This window comes from Hordeum vulgare, chromosome 2H, assembly GCF_904849725.1.
Source record: "Hordeum vulgare subsp. vulgare chromosome 2H, MorexV3_pseudomolecules_assembly, whole genome shotgun sequence".
Lineage (NCBI taxonomy): Eukaryota > Viridiplantae > Streptophyta > Magnoliopsida > Poales > Poaceae > Hordeum > Hordeum vulgare.
In genome coordinates this window covers 2,859,640-2,876,551 of record NC_058519.1, presented here as the reverse complement: position 1 = coordinate 2,876,551, position 16,912 = coordinate 2,859,640, and the positions used below count along the sequence as shown (strand labels likewise).

General features: G+C 42.1%; 3 protein-coding genes across 10 annotated transcripts; 1 reads left to right on the top strand and 2 right to left on the bottom strand.

The window, feature by feature from the left end:
• Positions 1-3,906, bottom strand: LOC123431488. 6 transcript variants are annotated; one of them, XM_045115304.1, is made up of 4 exons: positions 3,693-3,906; positions 3,133-3,224; positions 435-1,579; positions 1-352 (listed from the first exon to the last, which is right to left on the bottom strand). In XM_045115304.1, exon 3 carries the CDS (start codon positions 1,567-1,569, stop codon positions 451-453), a length of 1,119 nt encoding a protein of 372 aa, XP_044971239.1. In that variant the 5' UTR covers positions 1,570-1,579; positions 3,133-3,224; positions 3,693-3,906; the 3' UTR covers positions 1-352; positions 435-450. The 6 variants fall into 6 exon arrangements, with proteins under 6 accessions (XP_044971239.1, XP_044971234.1, XP_044971235.1 ...); XM_045115299.1 differs by having other exon boundaries at positions 1-1,584; XM_045115300.1 differs by having other exon boundaries at positions 1-1,579.
• A 1,181-nt stretch (positions 3,907-5,087) lies between these two features.
• Positions 5,088-8,794, top strand: LOC123431487 (TOM1-like protein 1). 3 transcript variants are annotated; one of them, XM_045115298.1, is made up of 4 exons: positions 5,088-5,214; positions 5,512-6,035; positions 7,087-7,332; positions 8,015-8,794. In XM_045115298.1, exons 2-4 carry the CDS (start codon positions 5,517-5,519, stop codon positions 8,444-8,446), a joined length of 1,197 nt encoding a protein of 398 aa, XP_044971233.1. In that variant the 5' UTR covers positions 5,088-5,214; positions 5,512-5,516; the 3' UTR covers positions 8,447-8,794. The 3 variants fall into 3 exon arrangements, with proteins under 3 accessions (XP_044971233.1, XP_044971232.1, XP_044971231.1); XM_045115297.1 differs by having other exon boundaries at positions 5,509-6,035; XM_045115296.1 differs by having other exon boundaries at positions 5,495-6,035.
• Positions 8,795-11,363: 2,569 nt separating this feature from the next.
• LOC123431486 (probable WRKY transcription factor 75) lies at positions 11,364-16,204 on the bottom strand. The gene is made up of 2 exons (XM_045115295.1): positions 15,629-16,204; positions 11,364-11,714 (listed from the first exon to the last, which is right to left on the bottom strand). Exons 1-2 carry the CDS (start codon positions 15,997-15,999, stop codon positions 11,495-11,497), a joined length of 591 nt encoding a protein of 196 aa, XP_044971230.1. The 5' UTR covers positions 16,000-16,204; the 3' UTR covers positions 11,364-11,494.
• Positions 16,205-16,912: the final 708 nt, after the last annotated feature.

Here is a 16,912-nt window from a genome sequence, read left to right as displayed (position 1 = left end):
TCAAGGCCAATTGTAATCCCTACCGGCTTCAATTGAACAAAGATACCAGGTGCAAAAGAGTACACACATGAATTCGGTAAATGGTACTAGCTTCCAACACTATATATACAATAGATTCGGATACAGATAACATGCCGAGCAAAGAACGCGAGGTGCATCATGAGCAAGAGCGAGCGAGCCCGCATCCCAGCATGCCCTGAGGATGGGCATGTCTTGTGAATACGATGGGGTTGAACGCTGTTCAACTATCCAACCCTTTAAACGCGACACGGTTGACTTGGATCTTCCAGTGCGGGGATCCCTGCTGCACTTTAGGCATTTGACTGAAGCAGCATGTCACCCAGCGCCCCGGCTGGCATGGCAAAAGATGATGCAAGGAGTCATCGCTAATTCATGGGGTGGAGAACTTCACGGTGTGTGAAGGATGTAATTACCATGGTCGCCCATGCGTCAGCGTCGCTCCTCCGACCTCGACCTCACGAACCTCCGGCGAGTCCTTGGCCTCTGAACCTCCTCCTCTAGGCTATCCTCGTCCTCATCATCATCGTCCTCATCATATTGGAGGCCTAGCAAGTTCTCTCCCCACAGATAGCGACGCCTCTGCCTTCTCAGGGCCCTTGATGAGCCTCTTGGCTCGTCTCCTCTCAGCGGACCACTGTTCATCATATGGAACAGAAAGAACGTTGTCAACAGAGACCCGCTTCGGTCACTTGGCCCACTGTCTTCACGCTCGTGTGATGGCGTATCACCACCTTCAATGACGTAATCTCCAAACACAACTGACCCAGGCATAGCCGACCTGATTGCACTCATTATGTCACCATACTCCCGCTGGTTCTCCAGGCGGTGCCACGCGCGACGCCTTGACGGATCCACATCAGCAGGCCTTGTTGTGGGGTGCACCCGCCTGGCATGTCTACGGAGCGCACCGTAGGTACCAGAAAATGCGCATGCTTCCCGCGAGCAGCTTCTTGGCTTCTCGTCCAGGTACTGTCTGGCATCTTTGATGATCTCCCAGCCCTTCACAGCACCCCTACACAGCGGGCACATCAATTGGTTCAAGTTGGATACCTCAGCTGACTCCACTTGCCCACTCACTTGTCCCATAAGAGCTTCCAATGTTACTGGACCTTGATTATAGTTAGTTCCTTCTTGTTGTCCAGATACGGCTGCAGAACTACGAATGACATGTTCATGACTGAGATTTTCACGGAATTCTGGTACATCTATCAATAGCCTGGGGCTCCCTCTACTGGGACTGAGACGGGATCTCTGTGAAACACTTTGGTTACTTGTATCTCCAGGCAAGGAAGAGCTTGGCTGTGATGAACTGTCCATGCAGTTCGCTTTCATTTTCCTGAACCTGTCTAGGCAATTTGAGTGTCTATAGCTTGTATCACATATGTAGGATCTGCATCCTTTGTCATGAGAACTACACAACAGAAGTACAGCATTGTGAGGATGGTCCATGCAAATTGGACACCGAGCATCATCCCATTCCTTGTGCAGTGCAGCAATCTCGGCATCTGCACTTGGCATCCTGAACAACTTCTTCTCTGGATTTGGCATCTTGGACAAGCTGTTCTGGGACCAATTAGAACAACATAACTAATCAATTAACATTGAAACATATATAGCAATGATTACAGCTTCACTGAGTAAAGATAATTCGAGATGTATACACAATTATCAGAAAATGTTGAAATCAGAAAGGCAGGCAAAGAAAAAAAAAAGAACTTATGTAACCAGCTTCAACGGTGAAGGTACAAATTAATTTGTATGTTTTGTGTTCATCCACACATACATAAACTAACAAATTTGAGCTTCAGTCAATGGAATCCAAGTTATAAATGGAACTTAGGTACACTTAAGATTTCAATTAAGATAATTGATTTGCTCCTTGCAGATATTGAATCTAACTATCCAATTGATTCATATGTTCAACCAACAGCATTCATATTACTTCAACCAGAGCGGTGGAATCAACTCTAACAAGAACTGACAAGATTAATACAAGAGACTAGATGATTTGATATATACTAGCCCCCTGTTATGTCCAAGACCTGTATAATTAGGTGCTCCGGTTCAATATATGTCCTGGTTTGATGAAGTGGTAGCGCAAAATACATATGCACCCAGAGCGGGATCAATATGTGTAATTGCAATCATGTTATCTCTACTTATTTATCCTCGTTTTAGTAACTCGTTCATGAGGTCACGGGTTCAAGTCCTGGAAACAGCCTCTTGCAGAAATGTAGGGAAAGGCTGCGTACAATAGACCCAAAGTGGTCGGACCCTTCCCCGAACCCTGCGCAAGCGGGAGCTACATGCACCGGGCTGCCCCTTAGTAACTCGTTGCATGCTCTTCAATCAAATAAGTAAAGGAAACCGTTGATAAGATTCAGTTCACCTTAAAATACTAGCAGTAAATTATAACTTATATCATCAGAAAGTTATAAAAGATATCCATGTGCAATACTAGGACAATCGATCTAGATAATATTAGCTATATACAGCATGTCTACCTTAAAAAACCTAAATAACATCTTTCCTTTGCTGAAATAACATAATAGCATTCTTTATATTATTTTGCAATAGTGAATGGAATACTACATCGTTCACCAGCGGCGTAAAGAAACTGATTCGGCCGAGACCCATGCTTACAGTTCACACAACAAAGTAAGCATTCTCAACAAACATGTTTCCCTAATCACCCACACACCAATGCTAGCTTTCTCAACAGATCCATAGCATTTGTACTAAGACTAGTAAGTACTATCTCCTATTCACATCAAGCACAGCCTGTATGATGTACCGTCACCTGCTTAAATTTTTTGACCCCGTGGACAGATCAAGGGGCTGAAGTACCGGTAAAATGATTCAAGACATACGATAAATACGTTGCATCATTGCAATACAATAATGCAGAACTATCCCTAGTGCTACCCAATCACATTATGCAGCGCGGCATGATCCTTTGCATCCACCGGGACAAGCTAGTTGAGACCTACGATGCATTCTCACTTCAAACTAGCAGTAATCATGATCGAAGCTGTGCTCATGGCATTACTGATCTCATTTAACACGCACAACAGCAGTATACAATTCATTCATTCATTTTAAAGTTGTCACCTGAGCTCAACCTTGAGGAACACCCAAACAGGCAATCCGGCTCACCGAAACCTTTGCGGAAGGCGCTCAACTCAGAGACTCAGGTGCCGATCCTGCATTTGCATCACACAATGAAAAAGGTTTGTCATCCATTGTTTACAGATGCTAAAAAAAAACCTAAATCTCGCATGGCTTTCCCGCTAATCGGCATCCCAGAAAGACACATTTTATTCAAGCTAATGCCCTTGTAAAGTGCCAGATATATTTTCTTCAACTTCCAGCAAATGGCTGCGCAGCGGGCTGCTTCGTTTACCACTTTTAGTAAGCACACGGGGATGATCCAACAACAAGAACACCCCCGATCTATCTAGGTCCATGGAACCCTAACACCTTAATGCGACTCTCATCCTATGCTACCAAAAAAAATCCCCAACCTTATCCCGGGGAGAACGAGGCGGCGATTCCAAGGCCATGGCGGCCACGGAATCGCCCAGATCCACGGCCGGATCTGGACGCCGTGCGCCGATTTGCGCCGGTTTAGTTCGGGATTAAGCAACCGCCGGACAGCCAGGAGGCCATACCTCAAATAGTAACCGCCCAAGGCTGCGGCCGGAGACGGCGGTGGGGGTTAGGACGGGGACGGCGACGCGGGCGTGGGGAGGAGGGGCCGGCGGCGAGGCTATGAGCCACGCCGCGGCGGCCGGATTGGAGGTTTGGGTAGGTCAGGACTCAGGACGACTCTGGGGAGGGAGAGGGGGAGGAAGAGGAGTGAAAGGCCCCGTCTTTCCTTTGCTTGGGTTGTCTCCGGCAGACGGCGGTTTTTGTTGTCTAGGAAAAGCTACGATTTTTATCTTTGAACCCTTCGAAAACCTCCAACTTTGTATGTCATCTTTGTTTGTTTGGGTGGATGGATGTGGATGGATTGCATTGAAAAAAGGCCATCATGAATGCGTGCAAGTTTGTATGTGTGATGTGCACCTCTTCCGTTGACGTGGGGTTTATGGGAAGGGAAGAAAAAAAAAAGGTTAAGGGGCGGATCTGGAATTTTGCGATTCGGCGGGGAGGAAATCGGCACCCTGCTGACAAACTTCGGCCAAAAATAGAAAACGATATAACTCTGTCAGTTAAAACCGTTGATGCGTTCGACACCGTTTGATCTCGCTCGATCGTGCGGTGCGGAGCGCGTCTCCTCTTTTTATGGTCGGAACGCGGCCTTGACCCGGACCCTGAAAGAGGTCCAGATGTGACGAGCTGCCACAATCAATATGGATGACGAGGGACTAAGGAGGCGAGGCCATTGGCTAGTGGGTAGTAGGTGGGGGAATGGCTATAGGGCCACGATGACCACTATTACGACGATAGCGGCGGGCACCCGACACCACCACATAGAAGTTCTTTATGAGTTAAATTTTGAGTTCTGAGTTACTGAAACCTCCATACTCGGCCTTCATGATGAGCTACTTAGCAAGGACACAACCTCGCTTAGCATGTTTTCCACATGTGTCGGGGTGACACGCCACAACAGAAAGAGCGTCCATGTTGTCCATCAAAACGGGTTCGTCAGCCGGCCTAATTCAACAAAACTAGAGCGGGATAGTAGGAAGGAAAGGGGTTGGGCGACGACTAGAGTTCACCGATACCGCCCTTGAGAGCAACTAAGCTCCTTTTCCTCGGTGTGTCCGTGTCAACACTGCCTTGAAAGTGAATTGCAAAGCAATAAATCCACCTCATGTTCTACCAAAAACATCAATTGTCCAGTACTATCTTAAATGGAAAAAATTGGCTGTATCTTTGTAATTGATCTTCTTGGGGCAATACTTAATATAATTCTTTGTTTCTATGTACACTCGGTAATAAAACATACAGATAAAACATAGCTAAATTAGTGCCTAAGGCAGGCACGTGCCAATGCAAGTCTCTTGGTCTTTTTAAAAATAAAAAAAATTGTAACTGTTGACGCGGTCCAAAACGGCCCTCGTGAGAGAGTGGGAGTGAGCAGAACAGGGAAACCAGCCGCCGCCCCGCCGCTGACTCTGCTTCTCTTCCTCTCCGCCGCCGCCCGCCAGATCTCCTCTGCTACCCCCTTCGCCGGAATCCGCCGCGGTGAGCTCTCCCCCCACTCCTCCCACCTCTGTATTCGTTTTCTCCCCTTCCCTCACCCGGCCGCCGCCGCCGCCGCGCGCGCCGAACCGAGCTCCAGCCGCCGGAGATCCCCTTCCCCGTCAGTCAACGCCTAGGCACATTCGTTCGATGCAGATTTGTGTAAATATTTTACAGACATGCCATGCCATGCCATGGGATTGCACAAGTTTGACATTGGTTATCATACCATGGCCGTCGCTGAATTTTCTTTTCTTGTTTTGATTTGAATGATGAGATTCAGGTGGTTTTAATCAGCAGCGAGGATGGGCGACAACCTGATGGACAAGGTGACGGCGCTGAGCGAGCAGCTCAAGATCACCGGGACGGAGGTGGGCAAGAAGATGACGGCCGGCATGACCTCCATGAGCTTCAAGATGAGGGAGCTCTTCCAGGGCCAGACCCCGGCCGACAAGGTCGTCGAGGACGCCACCTCCGAGGCCCTCCAGGGGCCCGACTTGGCCATGAACCTGGACATCTGCGACCTCATCAACGCCGGCAAGGTGAGCAGCGTCGATCTGGTCCGCGGGATCAGGAAGCGCCTCCTGCTCAGGGACGCAAGGGTTCAGCTCCTCTCCCTGTCCCTCCTCGAGACCGTCACCAAGAACTGCGACAAGGTGTTCTCCGAGGTCGCCGCCGAGAGGGTTCTCGATGAGATGGTCAGGTTGGTGGATGATCCCATCACCGTTGTGAATAACAGGAACAAGGCACTTATGCTGATCGAGGCTTGGGGAGAGTCCGCCGAGGAGCTCCGCCACCTGCCGGTCTACGAGGAAACATACAAGGTGCACAAAGATTGGTTGTATTATGTTCTACTAGTAGTTGCCTAATTCTGTCGCATAGCAATGCGGTGAATGAAAAGTTGGCCCAAATAACCTGATGTGCTTTGCAATGTGACAACCCCTTTTGGTTGTCTCCTGAAAACTAGATGTCGTGACTATTTCAGAAAAAAAAGAAGCAAACCTTATAGAGAATAACTAAATTATATTCTACCAGAACATCAACAACATGTTATACAAGTAATTTAAGTCCACAACTACTGTTATAAAGGAAGGGGTCGCTTGACGTTTGGAGTCATTTTTGGCAAAGAAACATTACTGAATGTACAGGTGTGGAACCTAGGGGGTACTGAAGCAGTCATTTCTGAAACTGGCATGCTGTAGTCAACATGAACAAATAGGAGTCATTAAATTCAGAAAAAAAACCTGAACTTCATCTTAAATTTTGATGATGGAGTGATAATGTGGAAGCAACAGTTAAGTAGAACCACACGCCATCAATTAGTTGGTGCTTTTCAAAGATCGAAGATAGAGGGAAGCACCCAGTTTTATCTCGAATTATCATGAGATGAAACAACTTCAGAATGAAATCGCTGTTTGAATTACAGACGATAAAACTGGGTCCATCACGGTGCATATATCATTTGGTCATTCCCTATACTATACCACCCCCTTAATACCTGTAAGTAAGAAAATACAGTAGTATGCAATAAGCTCAGTGCTTTATTACTTTACACTTCTCACTTTTGTGATTTAATATGTTTCATACTTTTGTGTTGTAGAAGTGAAGAGTGATAATTTGCGGTGGTCATACTTTTTATGCCGCCAGTGCTTAAATTCACGGCTTAATGGTTGAAGAAATTGTAGTGAACAAATTTTCGCAGCAGCATTGACATCTACGTACTCAAGAAATTTTTTAGTCAAATAATCTGTTGCTTCGGTGTCCTGTTTGATGGCAGCACTGTAAATCCATATGATTTAACTTGCAGCGAAAAATATATCATGCTTTGTTAACCAAGGCAGTGGAGTGACCAACTAGCTAATATATTTTCTGTAGAGCCTGAAATCAAGAGGAGTGCGGTTTCCTGGACGCGACAATGAGAGCTTGGCCCCCATATTTACTCCACCACGCTCAGTTGCTGAAGCTGAAGCTGGTGCAAACTTCACGCAACAGACCTTTCAAGATGTGCATATGCATACATATACTGCCGAAGAAACAAAGGAAGCTTTTGATGTTGCGCGTAATAGCATAGAGCTTCTTTCAACTGTTCTTTCATCTTCCCCTCAGCAGGATGCTTTGCAGGTAACCGGACTTTGTGTGGCTTTCTCCAAGTTCGCATAAATACCTTTTGACTGGATTACACTAATTCACTACACACAGTAGGTGGGCTGTTTTTTCATGGAGTATTTCCGGTGAACATTTAAAAATAATACATGTAGCACATAATTATTATTTTGGTTCTGCTGCCAGTGCTTTGGCTATTTTATTCTATTGCATGCTCGTAGTACTCTGCTTATGAGATACTCTGAACTCTGAAGTTCCACTCTGTTCCTGAATGTGCTATTCTAGCATTCCAATTTTGTTTCTAAATGCATATCATCTACCATTCCGAGACAACATTACTGCAATTTTCTGAGCTATCAGTCTATCACAAGTCGTAACGGAGCAAGTTTGAGATACATTACAAAAACTGTTTATTTATTTGGCAGTTATTTAACTATAAATCAGCATTGAGAAGACACCCTTCAATGCTGAATTTCGCATGATATGATGTCCCTTGATAGCGATTGCATTCACTGAGAGAGATATTTGAACTTGTGTGAAAGCAAGGTGTGCGTTCAAAATATCATGCAACATGGACTACTTACTTCAGTAATCAGACTATGTTTTACAGTACATGTTTATTTTACTGGTTTGAGGTAGATTTTTGTTACAATGGTGACGAGCTAGTATTATGTTTTGACTAGTTCTGTTACTTGCACAGGATGACTTGACGACCACCCTTGTGCAACAATGCTACCAATCCCAACACACCATCCAGAGATTCATCGAGACGGCTGGGGACAACGAGGCCATGCTCTTCGAGGCCCTGACCGTGAACGACGAGATCCAGAAAGTGCTATCCAGATACGAAGAGATGAAGACACCCGTGGCGCCAGCGCACGCGGAGCAAGAGCCGTTGGCCATACCGATCCCCGCAGAAGCAGAACATGAGGACCCCACCGGCGCCGGGAGCGAAGAGGCCCTGGTCAGAAAACCGGCCGGTACTCGAGCAAAGCCTGGGGAAGATGAAGGTGTGCTCGATGACCTCGACGAGATGATATTCGGCAAGAAGGGAGGGGGCAGCTCCTCCCAGGAGGATGTGGATGGGGCTCAAAAGCAGGACACGAAGAAAGATGACCTAATTAACCTCTGAACACCGTCCCTGCCAGTTCCTGGGATGAGAAGGCAGTTGCACCTGCAAGTCTTATACTACTGCACGATGGCGTCTGAATGTATTTCATCTGGTAGAGGATTGGACATTCATTAGGGTTCAGGTCGCTCATCTACTTATTTGCCGCACTCGGTTGATCATCGGTAGCTCAGTAGTTGTGCTCCGCGGTTTGTCGCGTTGATCAGTTCACTTGTCATCATGTTCTGGTTTCCTGGATGCATCTCAAGCAATCGATGTACCACCAATACATGCATCTTTTTAGAAAGTTGTGAAGAACACTCATCGTCGTCACATTATGCATCAATATAGTCTCACACCCAATGTTTTTTAGACAGTTGTTAGAAAACAATTATTGCTTATTGCACACATTATGTTTGGCTAGAATATATCACATGGATAAATTTATCTTAAGGCCTCACATCATAATCCTGAGATAGACATTGCCACCACTAAGCCTATTTCTTGCTTACTGCGAGTTCGAATTATTGCTGGTTCATGCGGCACTCAACGTTCATTTTTGTCAGAGACTGGCGACCGGCCTAGTATGCTGCTTTTTAAACCCTTTTTTCCTTTCTCGATTTATTTATTTATTTTCGTTTCTTTTCCATATTTCCTTTTTACCCTTTATGTTCTCATATTGTTTCTTTTATTTTCTTTATCATTCTTTTTTGTTCATCATGCAAGTATGTTCAGGGAGTTTTTCAAAATGGACGCTCATATATTTCAAAAATGTTCATCGGCTAGAAAATGTTCGGCATCCATGTTTCTAAAATATGTTCATTTATCTAATAAATATATACACGTGTTTGTATCTAAATGTTTATGTAATTTTATTTCGTGTACTTTACTCTAAAAAATATTCACGTGATTAAAAAATGTTTAAGTATTTAATAAAATGTCCATGTAATTTAAAACAATTTCCTGTGGTATTTAGAAAATATTCATCATGTATAAATATTGTCCATCGATTGTTTAAAAGATTGTTTTTCATGTAATACAAAGTGATTCATCGCATATTTAAAAAATGTTCAGCATGTAATACAAAAGGTGTTTATCAGGCATTCAAAAGTTGTTGATAAGATTTTATTTCCCCCTATTGTTTTTTTGCTGTGATTTTCACGCTTTCCGATGTTTGTGGAGTTTCCGCTTCCTGGTGAACACTGTTTTGGGAAACACAACGAACATTTTCAAAAAGGTGATGTTTGCTAAATGCAACATGAACATTTTTTAAAAACTTAAATATGTTTCGATTGAGGATGATTTTTATTCAAATACACTAAGGAAGCTTTAAAATACATGATTACAATTTTTTAAAATGAAGTATATTTTTAAAATATGAGAAGAATTTTTTCAAATACATCATAAACCTATTTTTAAACATGTTGAACATCGTTTAATAGGTGACGAACATTCATAATGAACAATTTATAAATTTTGATGAATATGTTTTCATAAATATCTGACCAGATAAAAAACAAACGAACATATTCATAAAACAAAATACAATGAAACCTTTTTGCATATAATTAATTTTCAAAAATAAGTGCTCATCTATCCCTATTCCGAAATTGCGTATTTTCACCTCAAAGAATGGAGAAAACGAAACGAAAAAGTAAAAGAAAAAAAATCGAGATGTGAACGCCCACGGGAGCACATCATCATGTGCCGCTGCTTTGTATGCCAGGAGCACGAGTTTGCACCCATCATCATCACTTGTGGCCTTGTTTCCAGATAACCACAAGTAATTCTGTAGTAGGACCAAAAGCCCACTCGATCACCACAACCAGCCCATTAATAATAATTTTACTATGTCTAAAAATGAATTAATAATAATTCTAGTAAAGTCCGTCCACTTGCTTTTCTTCCCTGTCTATTTCCATACGCACCGAGCTGCTCCTCTCTCCATCTCGAGCCATGTCGCCCCTCTCAACACACATTTTATCACTCCCTCCTCGGCATTGCTAGTTTCTTGTGCTGCCGCTCGTCGAGCGAGCTCTCCTCGGTCTACTGTCTCCATCCCATGGAGGCCCTAGTACCTAGTCATGGCTCGAATACACCGTGGATTTTTGCTAGGAATTTAGCGATCGGGTCATTGTAGAAAAGTAGACAATGAGATGTGGTTTAATTCTAAAATTTGACGAGTGCTACATCTCTTGGAACCCTTACTTTGTTTTTCCGAGTGTACTAGTCAATGTAATATATACGGTGATAAAGACCGATGAGGCTACCTTTGAAACTAAACATCCCCGACCAACATCCACACCCGGTCTAGCCCTCGGGGGGTCCGCCCCTCCCTTGACCCCGTGTAAAAGTCTACCAAGTTATTTTTCGCTACCACACTATATTAAGCCCCCATTACAAGTGTTCAACTTCAATATCGACCCCTCTTTGCTAATACCGCCTCAGGCTGCAGGTGAGACGACCTGCGGGCCTCCCAATTGGGCGGTATTACAGCCCAATTTTTCTCTATACTCATATTCGACACCAAGTCCAATTATTGCATTTTTGTATGTTTTGGTCAGGAAAAGGGGGTCCTCATCATGTTGTATATGTGCATGGATTAATTCTGGTCAAGATTTTTCACATATGTATTTCATCATTTTTTATTGGAATATATGGGTCAATGCTATAAATAGGAATACAACCAAACAAGTACAACTTAAACAAGTCATACTAACGTGAAAAATTGAAAACAAACACATGCATCTACGCGTCGTGGATATGATATGGATGATTGTTTACTATATCTGGAATGGATGACGAGCAGCTGTACAACAGTATTGTACAATGCCCCCAAGGCGATAACAATTTATGTGTTTGTATTGATCGATTAGTCTATAATAGTTCATCTACAATTGAAAAAAAACCATCAACAAATAAACGAAAAAACTCGTGTGAGTAACCAGCTGCATCTATCCAGCTATGAAATCACGCTTTATTACTCTTTCACGTACATGTCTAGGGTTAATGTACAAATCAACATAATCTCTACGAGCATGCATAGGCATTGTTCAGCCATGCATGCGATGTTCATTGAAACATGTGTTGGTTGCCAAAGGTTTGGGAGACGTTGTTGAGGCCTGAATAGACCTGCATCTGGGTGAGTATGTGCTCAAAGTTGTCATTAGACTTCTCAATTGGGTGCGTGTGGGTGCCCTCATATGTCGTTACGACCACACCTTCGTCTCGCGATAGCCGCTGCACCTGCTTCTTCACGTTGCATCCTTGATGTGTGCACCGGTAGTAGCTCCTGCATGTGAAAAAAAGTTAGTACTCTTTTAAAGGCTATCGCGCTAAAAAATGCTACAAAATTTCTATGGACTGCTCTTCTATACATCATTCATGCAGGAATTTTAACATCTAGTCAAACCTATTTCTTATACTATGTAGGATCAAGGCATTTTCACGGGTGCTTGCTGTATTTTACCTTACTAGTTTGTCCTACAGTTTTATGTATTTTTCTATCTTTGTTCCACAATGCATTCCACTCAAAATTTTGTGCTCTTTTTCTTCCAATGTTATTCACTTTTACAACCCAAGGAGGCCCACAAAAGTTATCCAAGAATTATGAATTGGTATATGTTCTTAGATTAGATATATGACTAGTAAATTATTAAACTAGTAACAAACCAATTTCATCATTTCTTGCTTTAATTTATTACAATTCAGTTGAGATTAATATACTTTATATGTTGGGATGGTTCATAATTGTTCATGAGATTACCATGATGTACCATATCACCACTTTTTAAGATCTAATTGTTCTGGCAAAAGCCTATATACAATGATAAATGGTTGTTCTTAAGGGTTAAATTCTAATAAATATTTGGTAGTTATCATTTCATCTCATATTTTGGTCTGACATGAATATTTGTTGCTTTAAGAATTATATTCTTTTGAAAGTCTTTAAATTTAATTAAGACATGCATCATCATATATACAAGTCATCTATTTCTTGCACTGGTCACACAATCCTTGTGAAACCCTATGAATTTTAGATAATTTATCATAAAGGAGACTATCTGTCTATCTATCTATCTATCTATCTATCTATCTATCTATCTATCTATCTATCTGTCTGTCTGTCTATCTGTCTATCTGTCTATATGTCTGTCTGTCTGTCTATCTATCTGTCTATCTATCTATCTATCTATCTATCTATCTATCTATCTATCTATCTATCTATCTATCTATCTATCTATCTATCTATCTATCTATATTATTATTATTATTAAAACAAAAGCAAACAAGCCACCATGTCCATCCAAATATGTTGAATTAGTCCTTCCATCATATGTGGTAATGTCCTTGATTTAAAATTAAATAACAACTAGACATACACATCAATATCTCATACAAGGGTTGTTATATCAAATCAATCACAAACCAGCACATTGGGTATGCGAATGGTAGAACATGGATAACATCACCTCTAACGCCAGCAAGAATTAATATTGGCAACGACTCAGAGATATTTATTGTACTTTTCTCTCAATTCATGCAAAATAATGGGTAGAGATATATGGTTATTAGTATTAGGGTCACAAATAGCTAAATTTATGAACGAACTTGTTGATAGAAGAGTAGTATATATGAAAAGTAGGTAAAAATATAGAACTCTTTTCACATACATAGCTAAATTTGATATTTGTACTCCATTATTATAGTCACATATAGCTAAACACATTTAATTGTTTAATCCGAGTGATAGGATGTATATGTACAATTAGGCTAAAACTGAAAATGTAGAACCAATTTCTATTTAGATTTGGTATCATGTAGTCATGTAGTTTGCAATGACAGAGGACCAACACCAAACACAACATGTCTTATATGTCCCAATAGGCACGGATTAGTTTGTCAGGAATAAAATATATGCAATTGATTTCATACTCCATTATTATGGTAAAAATGGGTAAGCACAATAAATTTGTACCATGAATGGATGGATTTATATGTACAATCAAATTAAATTGAAAATGTGGAACAAAGCTAAAATAAACTATTTGATTTACATTTGGTATCATGTAGTTTGCAGTGATAGAGGACCAACACCAAACTCATCATGTCTTAGATGTGTCAATATGTATGGATTAGTTAGAAGGATCAACATGCATGGATTTAACTATGTAGGAAACGATATTAACATGAGTGCAGAAGTGCGAACTAAGGTATGCCTAAATTGCAGGTCATTGGCAAAGTTCACGATAGTTGTAACCAATAATAAAATAGTACATTTGAGAATTAAACAGATAAGATTGTACTAGACCTAGAAGCTAAATATTGTTGTTCTGCAACAACAAAATTTGGAAGAAGAAAAAAAAATCATGCCAAGCATGTAGTAAAGTTGATTCGGTTATGTTGAAAAGCATTAGTCACACATTACAAAGCAAGGGAAAGCAGTATGTTATGAAAAGTTTCCATACAAATATTATTGATAATTATATTCAAACAATTGATTTCCATTCAATAGCATGGAGTCTGTAGTGACCAAGGATCAACATCAAGCAACACACATCAGATGTATGGACATTCTTGGATTTGTTAAATGTATAAACCTCTTAGTGGATTCAACTATATGGAAACGACATTTTACTTCAGTATTAAAGAATCAAGCTTGGTAATGCTCGAATTGTCAATCACTTTCAAAGTTTATGGCAATTGGAGCTGTGGTTGAAAGGGTAGATTTTGAAGAATCCAGTAGTGTACGCGTATATGAGGACCACGTGCAAGACATGCAAAGAGTAAGATTGTTTTGAATGTGGGATACATGTGAAGTGGCATATCATACGAATGAAGTTAAATACTATTGTGCAAAGATTGAAATGAACAAATCATGTTGAGTACACAATAAGTTTTTTAGTTATGCTATAAATGTAAGTCAGGATAGGGGAAGCTGAGCAAAATGAAATTGCGTATTATATATAGAAATTCCCACTCAATATAAACTGATAATTATATTTGTTTCTAGGAAACGAGGCCATCGAATTAATAATTATGAACTTAGGTTCTAGTACATGCGTGTCTTCGCCCGAGATGATGACACTGAAGATCTAGCACTCCCATGTGACTTATTCTTGCTTCCCTATCGATAACTATGTTGACATAGATGAGCAAGTGAATAAGTAAAACAATATAATTAATGTCCATCATCAGAGAAAAAAAAATGATAATAGGAACTGAGAGAGAATATTGATGAAAAATGTTGCAAGCAACAAATAATGTTAATTATATCGTTATATATTTTGCTTTGGAGGTATCTGGGTGACCGAACTTTTCTGACACCACCCATCGATTAACATATATATAAGGGTTTTATATAAAAAAGGAGTAATTTTATTCTTCACAGATTTTTTTTTCCGTAGCTGCATCATTTACATTTTCATGTGTGATACCTCCTCCGTAAACTAATATAAGAGCATTTAGATCACTAAAATAGTGATCTAAACACGTTTATATTAGTTTACAGAGGAAGTGCTATGCAAGAAATCTAGCTAGCCACGGAAATGTACGGGCCAGTCCCCCTGGTTGCCTAGTACTCCTGTAGTAATATATATGCATAACCCAGGCCCCTAGAGGGGAAAAGGCCAGACAGCAAAGATGCTGTGTTTTGTGCTCCAGGTGGCATGCTAATATGGTGACTTAGTTAGGATAATAATCTATCTATATAGACATAAGGAGTAGATAATGTGGAGCGTTCAATTCGATCCACCTCTATCTAATTGGTGGTTCAAATTATTCCTAGTCAAATACGATCGCCATCAGCTCTCTATTTATTGGCGATGCCCATCAAAATCACGTGGAACTTAGCTAGCTTTTTCGTCCGTCTAGACTAGACTAGTAGATGATGAGGATGAGACATGTCGTTATCCCATGTAAGCAACCACTACCATAGCTTGGAAGATTCACCGGGACTCCATCATCTCACCTACTTTCTTCTTCATGCCCATCAAAAACATGGAATTGCACGCCAAACAGATGAAAAAAGGAGAACCCAAAAGGAGAAACGATCAGCAGCCAGAAAATCCCAAACAACATCCAGAAGTATATCAAGCAAGCATCACAACAATCTATCTGATCGTCGATCAGTCAGGATCAGCAATTGATGAGGGTGTCGATCGCATGAGATGTTATTAGGGCACGATCGGATTTACAAATACAAACCTGGGGAAGTTGTTGTTCTTGACGGCCTTCTGCCCGTACTTCCTCCACCGGTAGCCGTCGTCGAGGATGTCGACCTGGCTGCGCGTCTGGAACGCGAACCGTGGCCGCCGCTCCCTCTTCTCGCCTTTCTTCTTCCCGACGACGACGACGTCGGCCTCGCCGCCGCCGCCCTGCGAGCTGCTTCCTGCACCATCATCGCCACCACCACCGTCGGAGGGCTCCTCCTGCTTGGACGCCGAGAAGAGGCCGCCGCCGGTGTTATTGCCAGCTGCTTGACCATGGTGATGGCTGCTCGCTCCTGCCACGAAGTGGTATGAGTTGGAGGTGGAAGATGAGGGCTGCGTCCCAAACAGAATGGGATAATTCTCCATGGCTGCTAGAGGGGGAGGGAGAAAGAGAGAGAGAGAGGGGGGGAAGTAGCTGAAAAGAGTTTTACAAGTTACACCCAGGGTTATATAGTAGGCTAGGATAATCTAGCCTCACTTTGACCCGTAGTCTGCTCAAGGCGGCTTCCTCCGCCTTACATGTAACCACGGATCACATGCATGCGTCATGACTCATGAGAGAGAGAGAGATCTATAGAGAAAGAGAGGGAGAGAGAGAGATCTCAAGAGAGAGGATTCTTGGAGCCGGGTGTTGTCGTAGACGACACGCAGATTGGTGCCAAGGGAGTGAATTGCACAAGGAATAGTAAAAAGGACTGCAGGTTGCATGGTTGGATGGATCGATACCGAATGCGCACGAGTGGGCTCAGCTTGATTTGACCATTCTCGTGACACTGTTGGAGAGCCGGAGCAGAGACGAACCTTCCTTCCTTTTTATGTGTGTGTGTTTGTGTGTAGGGAGCGTTGCAGATTGGTCGTCAAGCTAAGGTCATGTGTGTGTTGAATTGTATTCCCCTGCACCAACTCGTGAAAAGGAATAAAGGTAGAAAATACAGGCGGCAGCTGAAAAATCAAAGGGCCTAGAAGCTCCAAAATAGTATTGAACCACGTGCACGCGTGCGTGCGCTTAATTTCTAGGCTTTTTCACGGTGGGCTCAGCTTGATTAGTTAGCTTAATTAAAACGCATGCATCCAAAGCAGGCCCATAGCGCAACTCTTGTACTCCCTCCGTCCCAAAATAAGTGACTCAAATACTAAATTTAGTGTAAAAAGTTGAGTCGCTTATTTTAGGATGGAGGGACTGATATTTATGTAGCTAGTATTAGTTTCCTGGCTAGATGATTAAGTTGGACAACAAGCTCAGATTATTCAAACTATGCAGTTAGGGTAGAGCAACACC

What these genes read in the sequence shown, in the direction of transcription:
- LOC123431488 (XM_045115299.1), bottom strand. Translation starts at nt 1,569, where the DNA reads ATGCCAAATCCAGAGAAGAAGTTGTTCAGGATGCCAAGTGCAGATGCC.
- LOC123431487 (XM_045115298.1), top strand. Translation starts at nt 5,517, where the DNA reads ATGGGCGACAACCTGATGGACAAGGTGACGGCGCTGAGCGAGCAGCTC. An exon ending in TCTACGAGGAAACATACAAG is followed by an intron (nt 6,036 to 7,086) that starts GTGCACAAAGAT and finishes TATTTTCTGTAG; the next exon opens with AGCCTGAAATCAAGAGGAGT. An exon ending in CTCAGCAGGATGCTTTGCAG is followed by an intron (nt 7,333 to 8,014) that starts GTAACCGGACTT and finishes TTACTTGCACAG; the next exon opens with GATGACTTGACGACCACCCT.
- LOC123431486 (XM_045115295.1), bottom strand. Translation starts at nt 15,999, where the DNA reads ATGGAGAATTATCCCATTCTGTTTGGGACGCAGCCCTCATCTTCCACC. An exon ending in AAGAACAACAACTTCCCCAG is followed by an intron (nt 11,715 to 15,628) that starts GTTTGTATTTGT and finishes TTTCACATGCAG; the next exon opens with GAGCTACTACCGGTGCACAC.